This window comes from Siniperca chuatsi, linkage group LG8 (genome assembly GCF_020085105.1).
Source record: "Siniperca chuatsi isolate FFG_IHB_CAS linkage group LG8, ASM2008510v1, whole genome shotgun sequence".
Lineage (NCBI taxonomy): Eukaryota > Metazoa > Chordata > Actinopteri > Centrarchiformes > Sinipercidae > Siniperca > Siniperca chuatsi.
The window spans coordinates 10,706,863-10,730,970 of NC_058049.1; the positions used below are offsets into that span (position 1 = coordinate 10,706,863).

The following is a 24,108-nucleotide window of genomic DNA, read 5'->3' on the forward strand; positions in this document are numbered from 1 at the left end:
GTGTGTGTGCTCACAAACACACGCCCATATCCTCACAACCACACACAGAGGGGGGTCCCTGGAGTTGGCCACAATTAATGTGTGTATCGTTGCTTACTCATTATGTCTGACAGGCCACACCACTTCTGCTCTCCTGCTGTCTCCTGTGCATTGCCTCCTACATCATCCCCCGCATGCACACACACAATGTAGACGTAGGGGCAGTGTCCACTCATGCAGTTCTTCAGAAAACCTTTACAGGGTGTCAGTTTGCCTTTTATTCCTCATACTATGCTAAAGCCTTTTTAGAATCTCGGTGTGTTTCATGCAGAACATGTGGTTTTTGTTTTCAGCATTTACACGTATACAAAATATCCATTAACTGCAGCTCAGAAAGTGTGCCTGCCCTTTACAGTAAGCATTTGCTTAGCAGGCTGCATTTTCTTTTATATATTTAAGGACATTTTAGATAGATTTGAATATAAATAACACCATGGTTTTTATTTGTGTCCTTTTCAACTGGTAGAGAAGTTGTAAACAAGTCATTGGTGTAACCATTTGATCTAAACAATTTATTAAGTTAAAATATAGATTCAGTTATTACCTAAACTGTCAGTTCTGCAGAGCTATATCCTGGTTGATCTACCTCTCTTACCTTTGTTACAATGGACTTTTTGGCCATTTCTGCTGGGTGCATCTACAGAATATTTTCGAGGCCAACAAATGTGGTTTAGACAACCGTGTTAAAGTGGGGTTTGTTTATAACATGTGCGATCATCTGACAGCTTGAGTTACTTCTTTTTCTGGCATTTTTCTAGTTAGACGACCAACAAGACCATTAAAAACGATTATAAGTGCAGTGTACAAAATGATGGTTGTTCCATAATTCAATGAACTTTGATTTTCCAATCAAATTAATTACAATTAATTTTAATGGTATAGCTCTTCACATTTTACCAGCCAAAGTGTGTAAGTGGACAAGGTAAATGTTTTCTTTTTGTTTAATTTTAATTTAATTATTGTTTAAGATTTAATTGTTTAAGATTTGATTATATACACATACATGACATGCACCACCCCTTTGGGCTTTGCACCTTAATGGACACAGCAAAGAGATGTCTTTTGACTTTTCTTGCAGTTACAATGAAAACAGTAGTTTGCAGATATTTTACCAATTTCAGACACTTTTAAATCGCTAGTGCAGTCAACCTTCTGATAATTCTGGATTACAATTGCAGTATTGCTGCTGCTTGCAACATATTGCCTGAAGGTAACCCCAACACACTTTTGTCAAACAAGGGAAAAATGCAAATGGTGAGGCAAGACTCCAATTAATTGGCCATAGATATGCAGCTACACGAAACCATTAATGAGGAGCAAATAGCTTTAACTTTGTTTCTAATGTAATATAAACTTTAATTAATAAAGTGTGTGATGAAGTGGGGACTTATCAAACAAGCCCTGTGTCCATTAAAGGCCCTAAACCCTCACAAGGCAGGTTTATTAAACCCAGTTTCAAAAGGTGTTTATGAGCCCCATGGAGAGAAAACAGGGAGAAATGCCGAGACATGAAGAAAAAGAAATGAGTTTGTGTAATTAGTGAAAATTAAGAGCTTTTAATCCAGGAGGAGGGATGGTAGGGAGGGAAGTAGGGAGGGAGAGAGAGAGTTACGAGGAAAGTATTGGCATGGTGAGATGGGTGGGAGGGACTGGGTAACTAGTGCTTAGCTTACTTTTGTTTGCCCCTGAAGAAATGAGCAAGGACCCAAAAGCACACACCTAATAAAGATACTCATAATAAAAATATGGTTATTTTTGTAAGGGGCTTTGAAAGCACAGCCTCCTTCACCTACAGGACCTCTTTGTTAAAAAAAAATCATGGGGTCTTGTCACATTTTTGCACCCGTTTGCGTGGGCAGATGCAGATTTATTTTCATTAGGTAATTATATCTGGACAGGAAGTGATTTGATATGGTCAGCTATTCGGTCACCTGGATTTTGGGGTTAATAATGTTTCCTTTTCTTAAAATTCTATGGATAAAAAGTTCTATTCTATATAGCCAAAAATAATCAGCTTTATGGACCACTGTGAGGTTGTGTCTATAAAACTCATTCACCTCATCTCAGCAGAAGGTTTCTCAGACTATATTATCAACAGAAATGTTATTTCCTGGTCTGTCTGAGGGTGGCATTTCTTTGCTCCATTTCATGACACACATCAAGACTACTTCCACTGACAGTTTCTGCTTCACTAGCCCTGACCTTCAAAAATGATTCCAGATGTTTTAAGTGATGGACAGGAAAAGTGAAGACTGAGGGAGCAGCCGTGCTTTGGAGACAGGGTGATAGTATTGCATTAGATGGAAAAGTACTATCGTCCCCCCTGCAGGATTTACACCGCTAAAGAGCAGAAAAATAATGCAGACCCCTCTGCATCCGTGGGGTTGGCATTACATACATGAGTTGAATGTGCTCTTCGTGTTCATAGCGAGTCAATGAGGCCAAACAATCGTCTGAAGAATACGGACCATTTGAGGTTTGAGTGTAGCAAAGCAGTTTTCACACCCAAGTTGAAGATGTTATGTAATTTCCAAACATTGTCTCAGGTAAGGACCCCCTATTGTTTACAACCGAGGCATGAGCCATTTTAGTGTGCTTTTCTTAGTGCCTGGAGCCATGCGAGTGATTGCTCTTGCCTATGAGCTCACTTAACCTCCCCCTCCTGTGGAGTCTTTCTGGCACAAAACTGCTCTTAATGGGTGTTATAAGTCCTTCTGCGGCCCGTGCCTTTGTCTTCATAGAGAAATTACAACTCATTAAATAGTTGTTTTTTCATCATCAGCTGAATATGTAATCACTTTACTTTGATAAAATAAAGTATACTAGAAATGCAACTCTTACATGGACTACTTGCTTCTGTGTAGGATCACGTGGTTCATTATGTTCATCCCATACATGGACCAGAGAGCTCCCGTCCTTAATTTTTGCTTTGATGGTTACTGAACAAAAAAAAAACAACCCACACCTTCATTTTATGTCTGTTTCAGTCCAGCATACAGCAACAGATGGATGGTAAACATGGAGCTGACTGGTGATAATTATTTCATCCAGCATGTGAGAAGGACAGCCAGCACATATTCCTGTTGATTTCCTGCCCAGGCTTCTAAGTGCAGAGTGTTTTGATTGTCATGTAATGATTGTCCCGCCCTTTAAGCAACCGAAAGCACACAGCGGGATCAGACAGTTTTTGAGAGAGAGAGAGCGAGAGGGAGAGAGAGAGATTCATCAACATTAAACACAATGAGGCGCGTGTGTGTGTGTGTGTGTGTGTTTGTTTATTAGCAATATTACTTTTGTCCCCAATATTTGGTTGAATGATTATGAAAATCCAGTAGCATTAGTTTTTCTGGAGATAAGTAGTTCCATTGGGCTGATATGCAGAACAACATTTCAATCTAATTTGTTCTGCTCAGGAAACAGACTTATTTTGATTTGATTTATTTTGCTGTTAAGTAAAATACATTTTAGACAATTAAACGAACGTTCTAGTCCAGAAGTGGAATGATACATTTTTGAATTACTCTGGCCTTCCCTCCAATGGACCAGCATTTATAATTGTAAATTGTCAAAGTTTTTGCTCACTAACCACACCTACTGTACATTATTAATGATACACCAAAATAAACTGAAGTCGTTAAAGAGCAAAAAAGAACAAAAGAATGACTGGTGCTGTGGAGAGCTGGGGTTATGCTACATGCTAAAGGGTCTGTCATGACTCTAGGCTGACTTTGTAAGTGACAGGGATGGGGGTACATGTAATTTACCCACTACCTTCCACTATGCACTTTGTTCTCCCGGGAAATGAAGTTAGTGTGGGCTTCCTCTGCTGCTTTTAAATCTGTGGAGTCCCATAAGGCAGAAGCCCATGAATGGCCACTGGGAATACTCTGTGAGCTTCCAGCTCTGATAAGAAGACAGCTACCTACAACAGAGGCAGAGGATGGACAGAGAAAATGAGGTTGGGAGACAGTGTGGAGAAGAGAAAGAGTTAGGTACTGCAATTTAGAGAATTATTTTAGGACAGAAAGGCACTAGGAATAAGCGAACGCTTTGTTTTGAATAGTTGAGTTGCTTATTAAAATAAGCATAGCAGGTATCATGATAATAGCATAAATAGGAACATAAACCAGACTCTTTTTTTAATATGTTGCAAGAGTTCATACACGCACACACAGGCAAACATTTTAAACCTGAGGGGATATAGAGACCACTCATCCTCCATCTGATGAAATTGGTAGGCAGAAAAGGTTCTCTGTCCTTCAGCGGTGGCCTACTTTGAAAGTAAAATAGCAACTATTGGAAAAAATAGAATGCCAATACAGTACTTAATCTGCATTCATTTTAGGCTAGTGCAATGCTGTGGAGGCATACCTGAGAGGAATATGAAACTCCAGGCCAGGTGCTTGGTTCCCCGAGAGAGTGGGGGCCGGAGGGTTTGGAGAACAGGGACTGTTAGAAGTCCTAGAGGACGGTGCTGATTGTGGAGGGTATGAGAAGTCATAAGCCTCAAAAACACATGCTGCCACCTGGTTGTCTGAAATAGGCTGCCATGCAATTATCGCATATTGCATATTCATTTTCTGAGTATATGTTTCTTGTTAAAGGTGCTATTGATAACATCCAGCCACTAGATGGCGCAATCCCCCTTCCATTGCCGTGGTTGCCACTTCGTTGCACAACCTGCATATTTCATGGTCGAGTGGAGTGAGACTCAGACTCAATCATATCAAGTGATGAATCTTTTGTGATAGAGTAATAAATTCATTTTGCAACATATAACTATACATTAGCTATAGATGTAGGTTACTTTGTGAGGTGATGTTTCATGTAACGTTATCTATGGTAATCTTAGGATATGGCTAGCTAGCTTTAGGTAACCTTTTTTAATATAAAAAGAGCTGAGCACCACACAGCAAAAATGGCTACAGGGAGAAAGGACGACTGCATGATCATGTCAGTATTTTTAGATTTTTATATTAACGTGAATACTGTAGCTGTTGAGCTCAACGCAGCTGGCTACATAGCTAGCTAGCCACAAGTACCTCAGCGAAGTGTGTCACAATAGGGATAACATTGCTATATGAGATGACACCCTCAATAACAGTCACGTTTTGGGTCTAAACACTATAATGAGCAGATTTACAGTAGTTCGGAACTTAAATTTACCTTCGACATGACACATTGGTAATATATTGGGATCCTGCATCCACTCCGTTCTTAAAGAAGAGCAACTGTCTTTTCATAAGCGGACCAGTTTGCCACAATCAAGTTGCCCTGCATATACTTGTACTGGACTCTGGCCCACTTCTAAATCCCCTCTGATATGCATCTTCGTTATAACGTTACATTGTTTGAGGGAACTATAATGTTAGGTAACTGGACGCAACCGTAACTAATGCTAACATTGCTCCTCAGGGATTGACGCTGTAATTTTTCAAATTTTGACAATCTAACCGGTGACAACACATTAGTTAAGGTTGTAAGGACTATGGCTGTCGGTAGTTTTTGTTTACTCTGTTTAAACATGCAGAACTGTAATTTTATGGGTTAATGTTGTTCAAACTAAGACAGCTAATATGTGCTAACGTCAGTGTCCGTTATTTCCACATTTTTTTAAATATTCATCTACATAAAAATGTTATCAGTATAACCTTTAACTGTTCTTGTTTGAATATCTTGTGAAAGAGGATGGACTTGTAGCAGATTTGATGTATTGTAATTGGTTGTCTGTGTCTGAGGTAAAAACGATTTAGGCCTTCCTTCTCGAATTTTTCAATTTGGGCCTTGTGATTTTCCCTTGTGAATGTCAAGATTATTTTTGTCCCCCTTTTTTAGTTGCTTTTGCCTTTGACAAACACAGCGGAATGGTGGTCCCCACTGTTTCTTTGTGCATCTGGCTGGCGACCCGACCCCACCAGACTCAATTGCTGTCACAGATAACAGCTCCTGGGTTGAAAAAGATGAGGCAACAAGGGAAGCTGCCTATCAGAATGAGGAAAATGCCTCCTGTATCCAGTACACATATCTAGTTTTGTTTGCACACAGGTGCATGCATAGAGTTTTGTGCATGTGAACACACCTAATCATTTACACACACAAACACACACAGACAATTCTGCATTACACTAGTTCCGAATGGCCGGCAAAAGACTACTGTATATCCCTTTCAAGATGGAGATCCCTTACCCTTTCCTCCACCTCCTCCAATGGGAGACTTATCCTGTGCTGTAGGATCTGTGAACCTCCCCTTCTCTCCAGTCCCAGCACTGCTGCATGGATAAGTGTTAATCAGGTGAAGATATGGTTGGAAGGAGAAAAGGGAGGAAGGAACAAAAATGTAATCGTGGTACACTTTCTTTCACATGAATGTGGATCAGTGGCATTTTCAAGTTCTAAAACGTTTATCCTTTTGTCTGTCAGATTTCAGAAATGTCTCAAAATTTTGTAATTTTCCCACATTGGCTTTTAAATGAATGTATCATGGCAGAGAGCACACTGAATAAATGTAAACCATTCATACAACTCAGCACTGTGAAGTACTTGTTAGTGTATATTTTGCTACAGTACATGTCGATTCACATGGACACATTTCTCAGGTATAGCACATCAGTTCAGAGGTTGGTGCTTAAGAGAATGGCAGCAATAACCATTCAGAGCACCAAATTGGTTAAATGATGTTACTTACATGTCAAAGCACCACAAACTCTGCCTTTTAGAGGTGTAATAATGATAGCTATTGTGGTTTCACAGGAGTGATATCTTAAAAGCATATCAAATGTAGAAATATAATTTGTTTAGAGACTGTGTCAGACTGCAGAGTACGGACTGCAGAGTATGGTAGCTTGCTGTACAGTGCAGTGTGTAGAATCGCCTGGAAGCTTTCCCTTGTTAGACAGTCATGTGCTTGTGTGGGAAAGTTTGATACTATGCTCTCACATGCTACCAACAAATCTTTTTTTGCGGTGTACTGAATGCTGCATCTGCTATGGTTTGTACAGTATATCAAGCATTTAAAAGATGCACCATGGAATAAACAGATTATACATATTAGAGTGTATCGTCTATATGCGTGTATTTTCCCCACATTTTCTTGCATTTCAACCCAATTCTGTCTTCTTGGCAGCTGGAGAAATGTCATTATGAATTTGTCTTTTCTTGTCTACGATATGTCTTGGCAAGATTCAGCTATTTTTCTTTAACATGTGTACACTTACACTTTTTATATCAGTGGCAAATCGGAACATCCACAAATTCCACCTGACAACTGACACTTGGCCGGAGATAAACATTTGGTACTAGCACAACCTGTGTTTATGTGTTCTTTATGGCTGATATGGGTGGCATGGCAGTTGGGAGTGGAACACTTTGAGAATTCGCATTGATCTTTTCTTTTTCTTTTATGTACTCCAGATGTTGGCTATTTACGTGCATTTATGTGTGCATATTCTTACGTCGACTTGTGCACATATATGTGTGTTTTTTGTTTCTAGAGGTTGTTTCAATCCATCAGAGAGGGAATTGTACCAGGGAATCAAAAATTCTAAAGGCTCATGTCAAGATCTAGGCCAGTATGTGTGTGTTTGTGTGTGTGAGAGAGTTATAGATTGCTGTAGAGTAGGCTGACTGGGCCAAATAACTAGTTTATAGAGAGAACACACATTCCAGAGATCATCTTATGCCACTGGACATGTATTTGCCCTCATGCAGTTTTCCTTCATCTAGCTGTACCTATTGAAAGGCTTAGAGCAGCAGAAGCCTGTGTACTTGCTTTTGATCAGCACACCACAGCAACTTCTGAAAAGTATATGTTTCAACACATGCTTTTACATAATTATTATGAAGCCTCAGTGGATGCGACATCACTAGGATCAAGTCTCGTCCTACATTTCTTTACCATTTCTCACAGATTGGTAATATAAAAATTAACTACTCAATAAAGGAGATTATTGCAAAAACATTTACTGTCAAATCATACTTCCTTTTGTGCGTTTGCCTCAACATGGGGCCTAAAAAGTTTCTTTCAATAAAACTGTTACCTGCTTTTAATCTTAACCCTTACAGCTTGCTAATATACATTGCCTTCTGTCTTAGTTGTTTGCAGTTAAATAACAAATGGAAAAAAATTATTCTAGGCAACTCACAAAATAAAAGCCAATTTATTTTTGTGTAATTGAGTTGGCTGGCTGTAATGCCATTATTTCAGTCGATAGTGTATTGTAGTAATAGGGTAGTAACAACTAAAAGTCTAGGTCAGCAGTATGGTCTTTTATTGGACCACTCCACTCGCTCACAGGCTTCACTTTACAAGGGAAACTTCAGTAAGTGACTGACTCAGTGCCTCAGCAACCCTTTTACTGCCAACAGGTTAATACAGAATCCCATCCAAGTCATCCAGACAGCAGGGTAGCAGCAGGACTCATAAACACATCATAATCAGCCCGCTAAGAGGTGGGTTGCACTTAAATGGTTTGTGCCCCAAACACCATGGATACCCCTAATTCCACTGTAACACAAGTCAAGAATTAAATTACAGTACTGCTACTGGAGTAATCAGGCATGCAGTGTCAGAGACGAAAGCCTGCTTTACATACAGGGTTCTGACCTCCTACCTTCTACAGCACAAAAGCAAGTCTATCATTATCACTCATTAAGCCTGACTAACCTGTTTTTATTCTCGCTGACTAAACAAAGGATAATTGTAATCAAGATTTGGACTCTGTACTGTACGGCATGCAGTGTCACAGGCTGCACTCTAGTAAGCCAAATTTAAGAATAATTATAGCAGCTATATACAGGTTAGCTGCTTTTCATGTCACAAAATTATAATGAGGGACATTTAATGAGGTGTCCATTTCTATAGACTGGTGCACACACCTCAGACACCAAAAATGACACATGTCCACCAACATGTGGTGCTATAATCAAGGTAAACGTGTTTTGCCAGTAACTCCCACATAGAATGTTGCACATTCAAAAACCTTACATGCACGTGTTCCCTGATTTCAGAATCAGAAATACTTTATTGATGCCAGAGGAGAACTCTTTTGTTACAGCTGCTCACTATCACGTCAGTGCATGCAGAAATAGAGGTACTAAGCAAATCAAAATATGATACACTATAATACAGGCAAGATAAATTAAGTACAAAGTGGATATAAGTATAAAATTCAAATAAATGTAAAGGACAAAGTGGATTATGTGCATTAAGCTGCATCTTGTGATATCTCCGCAAAATGGCGAAATATGCAAAACCTAATTTTTCGTACTCTTCCTAGGCCGTGTGTCTGATCTGCAAGAAAATTTGCATGTAGAATCTATGGACCTTCATGATAATTTTATTTCCACTACTTTCACATGCCCCACGAGGCTCTGTGCAAACTTGCCGCCAATCGCCCACTAGGTGGCGCTACAAATGTGAAAAATTTATATCGTAATCGGCTGTGTGGATTCGTATGAAATTCGGTTTGCATGATCTAGGGTCATGACTCAGTTGATGACTAAAATTTGGTAATGATTGATGAAAGTGGGCGTGGCTTATTAGAACAAATGTAAATGTCTAGACATTTCACATTCCAAACTTAAAAATCACATCGTCCTACGTCCTACAGAGCAGACATTTTTTCAGCACATCCACTAATGTGTGACAATTTGCCTCACTGCAACCTATGATCAATTAATAAATAAATAACATCAATATCAACTCATAGGTCTGTCCGATTAACATGAAACTTGTGCCCCACCGAGGCTCTGCAAAATTTGGCGCCAATCGGCCACTAGGTGGTGCTTTTGTTGCAAAATAATGAATTATGTTAAAATTATATACCGTGAATCTGTACCAAAACCTCCATGTAACAGTATTCTTTAACTGTTAAAGGAAAACACAAATTTTAACATTGACTCAATATAATAGTTGTTAGGCTGCTATTACTCTATACAGTAGATACACTATTTAGTTTGGACTTTTGGCACTGAAAGTGCTTGCTGTGACACAAAATAAATAACTAATAGTAGCTGGAGGGCATCATGCCATGATGGTCACCATTCTCTTATTTAACATCAATATCTACTCATGTAGATATTGTATATATATATATATATATATATATATATATATATATATATAGATATATATCTATATCTATCTATATCTATATCTATATATATAGATATCGATATATATATATCTATATATAGATATATATATATATAAATAAGAGCATTGTGACCATCATGGCATGATGCCCTCCAGCTACTATTAGTTATTTATTTTGTGTCACAGCAAGCACTTTCAGTGCCAAAAGTCCAAACTAAATAGTGTATCTACTGTATAGAGTAATAGCAGCCTAACAACTATTATATTGAGTCAATGTTAAAATTTGTGTTTTCCTTTAACAGTTAAAGAATACTGTTACATTGAGGTTTTGGTACAGATTCATGGTATATAATTTTAACATATTTATATATATATAGATATATATGTATATATCTATATATAGGAGCAACATAGACTAGAAGAGAGAGAGAAATTTTCCTTGTAAACATCGAGGCAGATGAGCAGCTCAACAACTTTTGTGCTTTTGCGATTTAAATGCAGTTCATGCCTGAGTACCTCTCTTCACTCTCATATTCTCCTTGCCTCGCTTTTAACTCCATCCCCAGGTGCCGCATGGTGCGTCTTTAATCAGGGCTTGTCTGCCTTGACACCTCCATGTCACCAGAACATGCTTCTCTGCAGCTGTGTGAAGAATAGTCATCAGTAGGTGACATGATGGAAGCTGTTACAGCCTCAATCACATTGCGGGACCAACCCCAGCTTTTTATTTTATGCACGTGTTTGTGTGTATTGGCAGATATAGCATCAGCTGTCTTATGTGAATGGGGACTTCCAACTTTACTGTATATATCTGTCCCCGTGTTGATTTCCAAGGATAAACCTATTGCTGCTAACAAGCGTGGAGTCAGGCTGCCAGAATGAGAAAAACTCTTTCCCCCCTCCTCTTGTCCTCATCTCTCAGCAAACCTTGACATTTTCCAGCACAGAAATGTGAAGTATTTCTTAAGTCCCTTCACGCTTCAGTAGACAAATTGGATCAACCTATCGGTTAACCTTCACAAGAAGAAGAGATAATACTTAAACACATTTCTTAAAAATGAAACATAAGCATGGTCGTCTTTTCCTTGTTTGACCACATTTCATGCGTCACTCTTCTTAGCTGTTTGATTAGACACACCTGTATGTTTGATTTTTCCCCAAAGCAATGGTGGCTACACTGAAAAAAACAAAACTAAATTAAATATTATTATTGTTCTTAACATCTTAACTTATTATTTCATTTCTGTACTAGCGGGTATGGCCTACAACAGCCGAAAGTCGTACAGGCCCATCAGTCATTATTTTTTAGTCAGACTTTACATGAGTTAAAGAGATAATTAGAAAAAAATTCATAGTCTGAAGGCCTAAACAAAGCCACTGGCAAGTACAGTAAAGTAAGCAAACAATAATCATACTACATGTACTTAGACAGAATACAAATCAAAACATATTTTCCTTGTTTGTTTAGCATCCTATTTTCATCCTGATATAATGAAAAATAAAGAGGAACTGGGCTACTCATGGGGGAGTAAAGGTAAAGAAATAAGTGTGCTTTATAAAAGATAGAGGGCAGATTATGTTCTGTCAGCTGACAAATGTACAAAATGCAACCCTGTCAAATACACTCCAAAGTAGGACAGTCACTGCACCAGCAAAACCCAAAACAGTTTTTCTGTAGCAGACAGTATAAATGACATCCAGAATGTTTTGTCCTATTTTAACCATGTGTTGAAGTAAGAACAGTTTAAAAGAGAAGAAAGGGGGGGAAAAAAGCACAATTCGTCAGGTTGGATGAAAACAGTATCAATTTCATGTCTTCAGTGGAGAGATTGGTCCATGACGTTTTTTAACTTACCTTAGTTCTGTAAGAAGGGGAAAAACAGCTAGCCTCAATTAAGACAGACGCAAACAAAAAGGCACAATTGTGATTTAAAGCCTTGTTACACAGCTTGTGTATAATAACATCTCATTTTGTATATCTACATATGTAAAATATACTAAGTGAAACGTGAATATGACAGTTTATGCATTGTTCAAAGGCCTTTTTGATAGAGCCTAGCTACTGAGTAGTAGTAGGCTACTGGAGTCCCTTTCTGGGCTTCGTCCTATGTAGCATGGTGCTGGGAGAGGTAATAGAGACCGCAGGGACATGAGTAATCCTGCCAGCTGTCCGAGGAACAGCCTTAGCCTCAAATCTCTGTTCTTCATCCTTTCATAGTGACACAAGCCCGGCTTCAGCGTTGTTTTCTGAATGCTTAAAGTTGGTGGGAGGGTCTTAACAGACGCCAGGGGCTGCCGTTTGGACCATCAGCTAGTGCCTTCCCACCAGCGCTCAAGCGCATTGGGTCACAACGAGCTGCCTTGGCACCACCAGAGAATGGTTTCCTAGAACTGATTGGCTGTCAGGCTCAATCCATTTGCTGCCCCCAGGAGCATGTCTCCATGACCAATTTAAGAGGCAGAGTCAGAGCCTTCCCACACTCACTGCCTCTGAGAGAGAGAACAACAGTTGTGTGTAGATGTGGGCAGATTAAATATATACTTGTTAAAAGGCTGTACCAAGCCCCAGGTCATTGACAATGGTCAGAGTTATTGATTTGAGGGATTTTATATTTATTCAGCATTGTTGTGTTTCATGAGTTCATTTTCACAGTCTGTTTTGAACAAATCTGTTCTACGTTGGTGTAGAAGCAAATTTATGACTTGAGAGATACGATGGCATCATTGCTCCCTTCATAAATACAAATCCTTAATGTATTAGATCATTTATTGGCTTTGCTAAAGTCTGTGGACACTTCCAGTTTGAATTAGACAGGTAGGTAAATTTTACCAATACTACATTTCTCAGAATTTATATTAAATTTTACTCTTAAAATCTTAAGAGATTCCTAATCACAGCCTAAACTAAAAGTTATGTAAATCATGTACATATACTCACGATATCTCTGACATTACTGCTCTGATTCTCCACTTTTGATAGAAACTGACCATTTCCATAAGAAACATTAATCGTTTTTAGAAGTCCTTCTCCTCTCTTCTTGGAATAGAAACAGGGAAGGGGGTCACTAAGGGAGATCTGTGTTGTCTCAATTAGAAGAGGAGGCGTTTTTCTTACTGGGCCCTGCTCCAGGCCCAGCTGTGTACCTTCCATCGTGGGCTGAGCCTCTCCCTGCATACTGAAAACATTACTGGCCACAGGTCAGAGTGTCACTCTGCGGGACTTATCCTGCTCCCTATACACACACCTATTATTTAGAGATGTTGGATAACCAGAACCAGATGGTTTTAGATGGGAGGACAGATAACTCCAGAAAACTAGTTAACTTAAAAACTCACATAGTCATGCCCAGTTGAATGGGTGCATACATATTTTTTGGAAGTGTGTTTTGACACATGGGTGTGCATGCACTCACACTTAACGCACTATCCACAGTTTCCATCATCATTATCATTATCAACCACTTCCCCCACTCCCTGTTATCATTAGGCATGATGATGATTGCATGGTTGAGAGCCCCCCACCCCCCAACTGCAGCTCCTCTGTAGTGGTTCACCTTGAGCTGAAGAGTATTTCTAAAAGAAACTGCTTCAACATTCTTGTTATGTCAAGGTTAAAGCCTGGCAAAGGAAAAAAAAAACTTAAACAAATAACTGTGTGAAGTCAAAAAATCTTTCACTCAAATACCAAGTGTTATTGTCAGGCACTTGTCTTGTTGTCACAGCCTATGTTATGTCTCATTCATACTGAATTTGTAGATTTTTTTGTATTCTATTTTAGTATATACAATCAATGTTTGCCAAGCTGAAAGTAGAAGAAATAATTTCAAGTCTCTCAGTCAAAGGGAGAGGGATTTCTTTTTTGTGAGTGGGAGCATGCTTTTGAAATATAAAATAGCAGGAGGAGTGGATAGAGTGTGTACCCACACAGCAGATTGGCTTTGGGGTTGAGAAAGAGACCTCTGTTTAGCCTTCGTCAATGGGAGAAATTGGTCACAGCTGGATTTCACTGGTCAATTGGTAAGTTCAGATCTTGATCGTGCTCTCCAGTGCTTTATTTTTTTTTTTTCTCTCATTATTCCAGCTATGACTGGGCCAAGAACATTTTTACCGTCACACAAGTCTTTATCTTGCCAGTAGACATTCAGCAATGCCTTTGTTCACTGTGTTTTTCTCCCTAATACCATTTAATACTTTTTATTTATTCAGTTATGGTTCCCCATGACACCCCCATATCCATCAGGTTTTACATTGACATTTTGAGGCAGGTCAGTATCTCTAAAATGGTAGAGATACTGAACTTCAAAGGATTTAGAGTATATTCACTGGTCAATTTGTGTGTGTGTGTGTGTGTGTGTGTGTGTGTGTGTGTGTGTGTGTATACAGTATATTTAACACTTTTGTGGAATTGTTGTATTTCTGTGGATCAGGCATGGATGAGGCCAGTGACTCTTCCTCAGAATCCATCTCCTTTAGACGGGCTGGCAGCTCTCCAGCAGCTCAATCCTCAGTGTGAGTCCCTGAGATGGAGGACAGGGCACATGTTTGCAAGCAGATTGCACATTTGAGGGAATAAATTGCCTCGTAGAGGACCAGACTCCACATTGTCTGTTCTACTCTGTGTTCCTTTGCGTTTACTGTAAATATGTTTGTTGTAGACCTGTCATCTGCAGTTTCTTTTATTTCTTTTCAAGTCCTGCTCATTTTATGGTGTCTGGTAGTGGGGCTCAGCCGGATGGTCTGTGTCCGGAAGTGAACATGTGGTAGTGTTTAGCTTTGTAATGCCCTGGGTTTTATGGACGTCTTGAGGGAGATATCACATGGAAGGCAACCAGGATAGTGATTCTGGGCCAGCAAACAGACTGGATGTCCAAGTGTTGGAGAACTCTTGTTATCACAGACCTTCCCATGGGTATACCTCAGTCCAAGACCCACAGAGAAGGCTTAACATGGATGCCAAGTCATCTTTAATAAGCCAAATCTCTTATTGCGCAAACATTTATGTATTTTTTCAATGGAACCTCTATCAATTTGGTGACTTCTTTTGGCACGAACAAGCTTTAACTCCCCCTCAGTTAATGGAATGTGTAACAGTTACACACACCAGAGACTTTTCTTCATGTGGTCATGTTTTGTTAAAACATGATTTTGAAACGTTTTGCTTCTCAAAGCTCTTCACCCTTGTAAGTTGATATATTACAACAAATCAATGTGAAATACTAACTGTTTATAATTCATTGGTACATTTCTTTTCTCAAACTTGCATTGCCAATATCAAGTCAAAAGGATTTGACCCTATTATTTCTCTTAGAGGACCATCTGGCCCAAGAATCAGCTATGCCGAAGTTGAGCTCTGCATAATACAGTGGGTGCAAAGCTTAGAAAACATTGTTCATATTTCAACAGATTTTCTCCAGTCTTTCATAGACTGAGTGTGTCCAGATGAAAACACATTCCTATCCCGGCCCCTTACCTTATACCACCCAACATCAATTAATAAATGATAGTGCTGCTGGTATTAGCTTGTAATTAAGACTTTATTATCACTATGTATTGATCTGACAGCCTGGCATAAAACTGAGATATCTCTGTTAGATATGACTTTGTCACCATTGAACACAATGGCTTCAAGGAAACCAGCAAGCTGCCAAAAAACCCTCCCACATTGTGCCCATCACAAATGGCTCTTTACTGAGTGATGGCTCGGGAGATTCCATTAACAAATATAAATGTGTGCAAGAGGGATGGCATTGTTGTCAAAGTATTACATTTTAGCCACTGGGCAACTAGTAAAACACGTTTAAATGTTGGCAAGAACTTTGATCAGCTGTTATGGACCTAGACTGTTGGACAGGTTAAGCTTTCTTGGTAGAAAAACAATTAGATGGGCACAAATTCCCAAAGTCTCATTTTAATAAAAAGAAAAACAAATACATCCATCAAAGTTTAACTCGACCTAAGTATGATGCCAAGTGGAGGGTGAGATTTTTAACTTTTGTGTTTTGGAGACATTTCTAAAACTTGCTTTATTGTTGTGGCCGACCATCTGGTTGAAATATGCCACCTATAGTCATCCTCTCCACACACCTGGGACTCCCGACTAGTGTGGCAGCTCGAATGTGTGCAAGCCCTCCAGGGCCCATCAGTCCACATGCAGTGCTCAGAGGAAACATGTGACATGTGGCATAATTGAGTCAGCCAGCAAATACTGTAGCAGAAATCAGCCAACTGATGCTACTACTCAGTGCCCAGCGGGAGAGCTCTGAGCTGTATAGGATGGTATCAGAAAGGAATGTGCCTGTTTCAGATTATTAAAGGCACTGTTTTTCTGTTTAATTTGAGATAGCATGGGGCCCTGGGGGTAAGGGCGAAGACAGCTGAGGCACTGACGAATGGGCCGAGAGCACCCTGCTGAGAGTGTAGGAGAGTGGTGAGCGATTCAAGTGGCAGTAGAGAAAAGAGAATGGTGGTTTTAAGAGAACAATTTAGAACCAAAAGCAGCCAAATTTCCCTTCTCAGTTTAATTTGCCCTGTCTGCGGGCCATTCTCTAAGGGAGGTCATGGTTTCGTCATGTTTTATTTTGCTGGCTCTCCAGTTTCTTTGTCCAAGGCTCTTGCCACATGTGAAGCATGATTCTTTGGGCCTCACTGGTTACTGAATCAAATGTACGTGAGTCAGGATATTGTGGCTGTAATGGTGTTGTCATAGGATTTATTTATGAAATCATTATATATAATATATTTGCATCAGTCTTATATGCTGGATTTGTAGGAATGTGAAAATACATATATTTGCCAGTCTTGTTAATAAAAGGCATCAAAAAAAGCCTAACCTTGGAATTGGAATTTTTCATTTGAAAGCAGACAAACACATTGACACTACAACAGTCAGAAAATGAGGACCTGTGTTGACATCAGTTTTCACCAGTTTCACCCCCCTTTATCACCACTGAGTAAGTAAGTGCCACTGTAATTGAAAATGAACTTGACTTGGCCTTTGTTAGGTCATATGTTAGGTCATATGTATTGCATTTCTCTACATATAGTAGATCAGTAGCCAAACAATGTATTTGAAGAGTCATTAATGCTTGTAAGTGGTAAGAAAGTCCCAATCCAGTGTGTTGGAATTCGTGAACATTATCACAGGCACTAATCAAAGGGTTGTGTGCTTGTTAAAACACCTTCACTTCATATCAAATAGCTAGCAACTAATACCATTTATAAATTATAAAGTTCCACCTCTCACCACATTGTTTCTGTTAACAAAAAGAAAAGTTCAAGCCATTTGCTGATGTGCATCTCTGAGCTCCGCTGAGTATGGAGGTGATACAGCCAGTTGTGTATCGCAGTCCATGTAGTCTTAAAGCTAGAGTGCAGAGTCTTGTCATCCTTTGAGGAACGTCCTCAGATGTTGACAGAAAATCAAACCCTAATACTGTATGTAGCATTGGTACATACTTACACCCTTTTTAGCAGTACTTAATACAATAAACAACTGCATCCCTGATGTCATGTGTCGACAGCAAGAACTGGAGTTAGGCAGGTGCCTTCAGCATTACATCTTCTGGCGCCCATGAGATGTTGCCTCTTTGATTGTTTCTTCAAATATGCAAGCCAGCGCAAAGGGAGCAGATTGTTTGTTTTCCTGAGAGACTCCCACCTTGGGCTTAAACATAGCAGTTGTGATGAGTAGCAACAAAGTGTGTTGCTTCTCCCTAAAGCCATCGGGAGGAGAGGGAAGGGTTTAAGGAATCTTCTTTCATATTTTGCTGCTTCCTTATTGTGAAATCAAACCCCTAAGTACTGTAATTCCAGTTTAAAATGTTGACCTTTTGTTCTGTACATGGACTCCTATGTTGTTAGAGCTTGATCTTATTGAAGTGTAAGTGAAGAGTAATACATGCTGACGTGGTGTTTCCCCAGAGTGTGGACTCAGTAATGTCTCCATTATGAAAACAAAGGTCTCTTCATTCGTGGACCAATTTGTCTATTGTGTTCAGTCATGTAACAGACTTAAGAGACTTAATGCCATTTTCTGGGATTGCAGGGGGTTTACACAATTATCTCCTTGACTCTAGCAAGTTGACAGACAGGGCCTAAGGGAAGGAGCTGTGCTTATCTACCATCTACCCACTGTCACATTGACAGAAATGTTGGTACACGCAAATAAATGAAGAGGGGAAGTCACCCACAGGACTGTGCTCTGATGCTACAGCTGATGATATTGCACATTATATAGTTCTAGCGTAATATTAAAGGGGCCTGTCATCAATCACATCTGCCTTTCAGCAAACCAATGTTATACCACATTTACAGTGGCCCTACGAATGCAAGGCTGGACACAAATGCACAATGCATTTTAAGCAGCTGAGCAGCAATGTTGCCATTTAGCTTATTTTAGGAATGTGGTATGTGAGAACAATGTGGTTTATCTATTTGATATAGCACTGTGTTCAAGGCATGGGATGGCTGTCCCTTTTACACTGTGATACATTATATTCATTTTATTATTTCAAATTATTGTATTGAATGTAGGATGCATTACAAAGTTGATTGATCAGTTAAATGGCCTACCAAGTATTTCATATGGATATGGAAACAAAAAGTTTTCTGGTATGGAATCTTTTTTAATTGGTTTATGCCATCTGTTGCCGTCTTACCCATTGTGGCCTGTCAGCTTAAGTTTTAATATGCATAAATGTATTCCATGCATTCTAATATATGTAAATTATTTATTTCTTTGTTGTGGGAAATGTTGAAAAAAATATTTTTGAATATCATTTAATTCTTGCTTTCATACAATGCTGAAAGCAGCAAGTGTAACATTTTGATTACACAGTCTTATTACATTGCATATAATTTCCAAAATGTCGACATAGTAATTCTGAAAATATTGTTGTTGTTTTTTTTCCTGCAGTGAAAAAAGATGTAAAAGATGAGACTGACGACAGAATGACACAATTCAAGAAAAAGGCGAAAGAGCTTCGCATCTTGGATGCCAAAACAGCACAGAATCTTTGTAAGTATAAACAGTATTTTACAGCCAATAACCACACGTTTAACACCATTATCTCATGAAGTAATATATTCTTATTAACTATGACCTTTAATGTCAGAAATGTCAGTATTATTTTCCATGACACCCCAGACATTTTCATACCCCCATGAACAGCTCAACAGAGCTATTTGTGGGAAACAAACAGTAGAAAGTCCTCAACAGTGATAGTGTTTTACTGAGTCCATTAGGGAAATGTTTTCTTGGCAGTTGTTTAGCAGTCACCCCAAGTGCATATAGATTGTGTTCAAGCTCCCTGTCTGTACTCATGTGTAAAGCAGAACTGAGCACTAAAGCTACAAGTAGGTGTTTTGATCCCCAGGAGCCTAAGAGGACTAAATGTTACTAAGTTGATACTGGTGTACAGTTTCACCTCACCCTCGTTTTCCTATATTTTGGTGTGGTGGATGGAAAGGTTTTTTGGTTGGGGATAATTTCAGGTTAGATGATAATGATGAATTAACTTTTGACTTAGAATTTCACTAACAGCTCAACCCCGGCACCTCTCTTGCATAAGAACCTCCTTGATCCCAAATCCATAACATGTGTGTATGAATTCATTACACACACAAAAATATGAGTGACTGCTGGCAGTCTTGTGTTGATTGGTGGGTAGAGCATTTCTTATTGTTTCCCCAACTCTTCATCTGCAGCCTTGACATCCCTTACCTCAGAGATACAATATAGATGGTAACACCTCATGAAATATGCATGTCAAATGCTAAGATTACAGGTCCCTCTCCTTGCAACCCTTACTCCACTGTCTTTTTTTATCCATGTTTTTTTCCTTACCTTTCTTTAAAGGACGAGTAGAGGGGTATGCAATGGCATACTGTAGACTGGGATGAGTGTATTTTTAGGTGGATAAATTCCTGTACACTCTGGATGAGTACTGGAAGCAAACTATAATGTCAAAATAATGCATGTACATCACAGAAACATTGATAATTATGTGTGCCTCCCAACCAATTCCCTTCCTGTGTGCTGGTGATATCTTGCAATGGTGCAGTGAAGCTTCATATTCTTGCATCTTCCACGAACAGAGGCCAGATGAATGAGTTCATCAGGCAAAATATTGGGGTCTGATGTCAGGAAGGGGCATATGGCATGAACATAAGGATGACACATCTGTGTCTGTGTGTGTGCATGTGAGAATGTGTGCGCATTTGAGAATGTGCCAGTGTGTGCATGTAATTGCACTTGTGTATGGGCTGTGACAATGTTGCTAGGTGTCACTGCCATCTTTGATTGCAGACCCAGCAAATGGGCTTTGAATATGGCAGGAAGCAAAAATAAGTGTAGAAAATCTCACCTCCAGAATGGCGGGTGGGAGACATGTGGTCCTACACAGCTACACAGTTGCGAGTTGTCTTGACACATGCCACAGCATCATAGATCATATTCACTGCCTGCTGCGGAACCCTCCAAGCTCCCTTTTCAATTTTCATGTGTGATAGTATTGAAGGTTCAGTGACTGGAATGGGTAACAGGACAAAATGAATGATTGTGATGTCAGTGCCACTTTATGTATTCTGTAATAATGATTATGCATACCTCTGCCTGATAAAATGTGTCTACCTATCTGTCTGTCTAAAAACCTACTTACAATACGCTGCAGGTGAGCATTTGACTTGTGGCTAAGCCCTGAATAAAGAGAATTAAAGTTAAATAAGATATGAGCATTTTTCAATTCAGTTTATTTCAATTCAATTTTATTTATATAGCGCCAATTCATAACAGAAGTTATCTCATTGCACTTTTCCTATAGAGCAGGTCTAGACTGTACTCTTTATAATATTATTTACAGAGATATATCAAAGTGACAAAGGCAAACTTAAAATTGGTTTATGCAAGTTTTGGCAGGTCAGTATCAAATGTGATAGTAAGATGCTTTGTAAACGCTCACACTGTTAGCTAACTAATCATAAGCACAGTGACTTCCCAAGGCAGCATACTACATCTAATGTAAACTTATTTAAATAATTTCCATAACAAGAGGTATAGGTATCCCACTCATCCTCCACTTGACAAACATCTCTGAATAGCAACTGGGGCAAACTACTGTGTCCCACAGCTTGTGTGCAGAGTAGCAACTGTTTGAAACAGTGGAATGCCTTCCTCACCACAGTCACTAAATAAAGAAACAATCGAAGAACTACAACACAATACAATTTTTGTGTTTACAGATGATACATGAGAGTCAAATGTTAAGTGAGGCAACTTTAAAGAGGAAAACCAATAATGTACTATGAAGACCATTTGAATTTGTTTGCAGTGACTATTGATTGTTGACTGTTAGTCAGATAGCCCTACAGCGCACTGCCCTTCTGTGCATCTCCAGCATGTAAAGCCACAAATATAGCTCAGTGTACCTGAGAAACATCTGAAGACAAACTGATCTTGCTGGGTGGATGTCATTTTTTGCCAGAGTGTGCACCAAAATTGTGTTGTGCTGCACCTGCACCACTTTGCTCATTTTGGTACAGTTTGGAAATAACCAAACAGGTGCTGGTAGACCACACCCATCATTGACACAGAGCATACAGCAAGGTAAAAATTCAACTGCTAGATGGTAGCGAAAGTTGGATTTTTAGCCTTTCCCTGCCTTTTCTACTTCAGAGAACTGGCTTGCAGAGTCAGCCCTGTTTTATCTCACTTCTTAAGACACATTTTTATAAAAAAGCTTTTGTGACGCCTATTTTTATTTTTATCTTATTTTATTTTGATCGGTTTGTGTGTTGTATATTGATTGTTGTAAAGCACATTGTTACCTGAATTGAAAAGCTGTTATACAAATAAAGCTGCTATTATATTATTATTATTATTATTATTATTATTATTATTATTATTATTATGACTATTATTATTATGACTATTATTATTATTATTATTTGTATCTACTTGAGTTTGTCATTTGCAAAATATATCCCAGGATTACTTATGACAACCCACCCCCAAGAGAACCTTGTTATCCAGCTGTTGGTTTCATATGAAGAGGATATATAGAACATATTGAAGGGAAACTAATAAATGAATAGCATTTAGACAACAAATGAGGATGACGTGTTCCCTTTGATACAAATGCACCCCAATCAGGAGAATGTCATGCTGGTGAGGAAAAATTACATAAATATAGATTACCAACAGAATATGGAAAAAGATTGGTCTAGATATCACAACTTTCTCTTTAGTCCTGCACTTCTGAGTCACCAGAAACCTGACACAGTGAAGCCAGAATAGTTAATGTTAAATGAATAAACCTATAGTCATGATATATCATGACTATGTAGTAAGTGAATGCAGTAAATAATCTGTGTAATAAATAGTAATAGACTGTGAAAAAAAAGAAAGAAAAAAGGATGCACTACCTCTCTCGTTTGTTGGCCGTCAAATACAGACATCAGGCCCCACTGCTGCAGCAGTAAAGCAGCTGTTGAGCGACTCTCCTACAACTCATTATCAAGTCTCCACCTGTGACTTCCACCTGGATACACCATCAGCTCCAATTTCCACTGTAGGCACCCCACCTGGAAAGTGAAACACCTACTAGGCTGTCCCCTGAGGAAAATTCAGTGTACCTCTTTGTATCCACTCAGACAAAACCATGTATAGCCTTTCCAGATGACGCCATTACTGCTACCATAAGTACAACTAATACTGTTTATTATTATCATTATTATTATTGTTATTATTGTGGTTCACTTTTTATTAACATTTGGGCAGAAATGGTATCACTTTGGCACCTTTCACTGTTTCACCTTCCCAACTTTTGTCAGGGTGACACAAACTATCCTGTTGAGGGGCAGAAAGTGTATTAGTTTTTCCAAGTGACAAGTTAGGTCTGTGGTCATTTTGTCTGAGGAGCGATGAGTGCTGATATGTCTCTTTGAACCCTGCGGTCTAATAAAAAAAGGAGAGGAAATGATACTCTTCTCTCTCCATCACAACAGCAATTTTCTTGGGCTCGTTCCGCCTGCCTTATGAAGAGATCCGGGACATTGTGCTGGAGGTAGACGAGGAAAGACTGAGCGAATCACTCATCCAGGTAAGACTGATGTTCAGTGTGGTGTGTTAGTTTTTTCACTCACACACGCTTTTGCGAGAGAGCGCTTGACAGTAGAAAAGTACACTCAGAACTGGGCCCTGGCAGTAAATATGAAGAAAACTAATGTCATGATTTTTCAAAAACGCCCCAGATGCCAGGAGAACAAATACCAGTTTACCATAAATAATCATATCAGTGAACACAGTATGAGTTATACCTACCTTGGTATAACCATAACAGCATCAGGGAGTTTCAACATGGCAGTGAATGCACTGAAAGAAAAAGCTTGAGAGCTTTAAATGCAGTTAAGAGAACATTTTATAATTTCCAAATTCCAATTAAACTTTGGCTTAAAATATTTGATAGTGTCATCCAGCCCATTGTGCTGTATGGTGGTGAAGTATGGGGTCCACTCAGTCATCATAGCTATACGTAGCTTTACACGTACACAGAAAAACACCAACAAATGCATGTAGAGCAGAGTTAGGCAGATACCTGCTGATAATTAACATTCAAAAGAGAACATTTTTAAATCACTCCCAAGACACCCTCCATTCCTAAGCCCTCCAAACCCAAGAGCTGAGCCCAGAAAAGAGTCAGAGAGAGTTAGTTTGTGCTGAGTCTAACTACCCCCCCTCAGACATACTCTGACCAGTGTCACAACAACACTGTTTTCCAAATACCAATCAGAGTAAACCAAATTATAACGCAATGTAAAGAAACCAAACTGTCCATGTGCCCTGCCTAAGGCCCAAGTCACTGGGATAGTAAGAAAATGGATGGATGGATGGATGGATGTAAAGAAACCTATTTGTAAAATTGGAAAGAAGAAACCAGAGTAGATCAGAATGTTATCTGGCCCTAAAAAGAGATTAAGAA

At 39.1% G+C, this 24,108-nt stretch overlaps 1 protein-coding gene across 1 annotated transcript in view; it reads left to right on the forward strand.

The window, feature by feature from the left end:
* diaph2 (diaphanous-related formin 2) overlaps window positions 1-24,108 on the forward strand; it is a 372,579-nt gene that overhangs the window by 187,845 nt on the left and 160,626 nt on the right. The window contains exons 20-21 of the mRNA XM_044206253.1: window positions 19,047-19,148; window positions 23,135-23,229. Of these exons, the coding sequence (XP_044062188.1) occupies window positions 19,047-19,148; window positions 23,135-23,229 (197 nt within the window). The remainder of the gene's footprint in view (window positions 1-19,046; window positions 19,149-23,134; window positions 23,230-24,108) is intronic.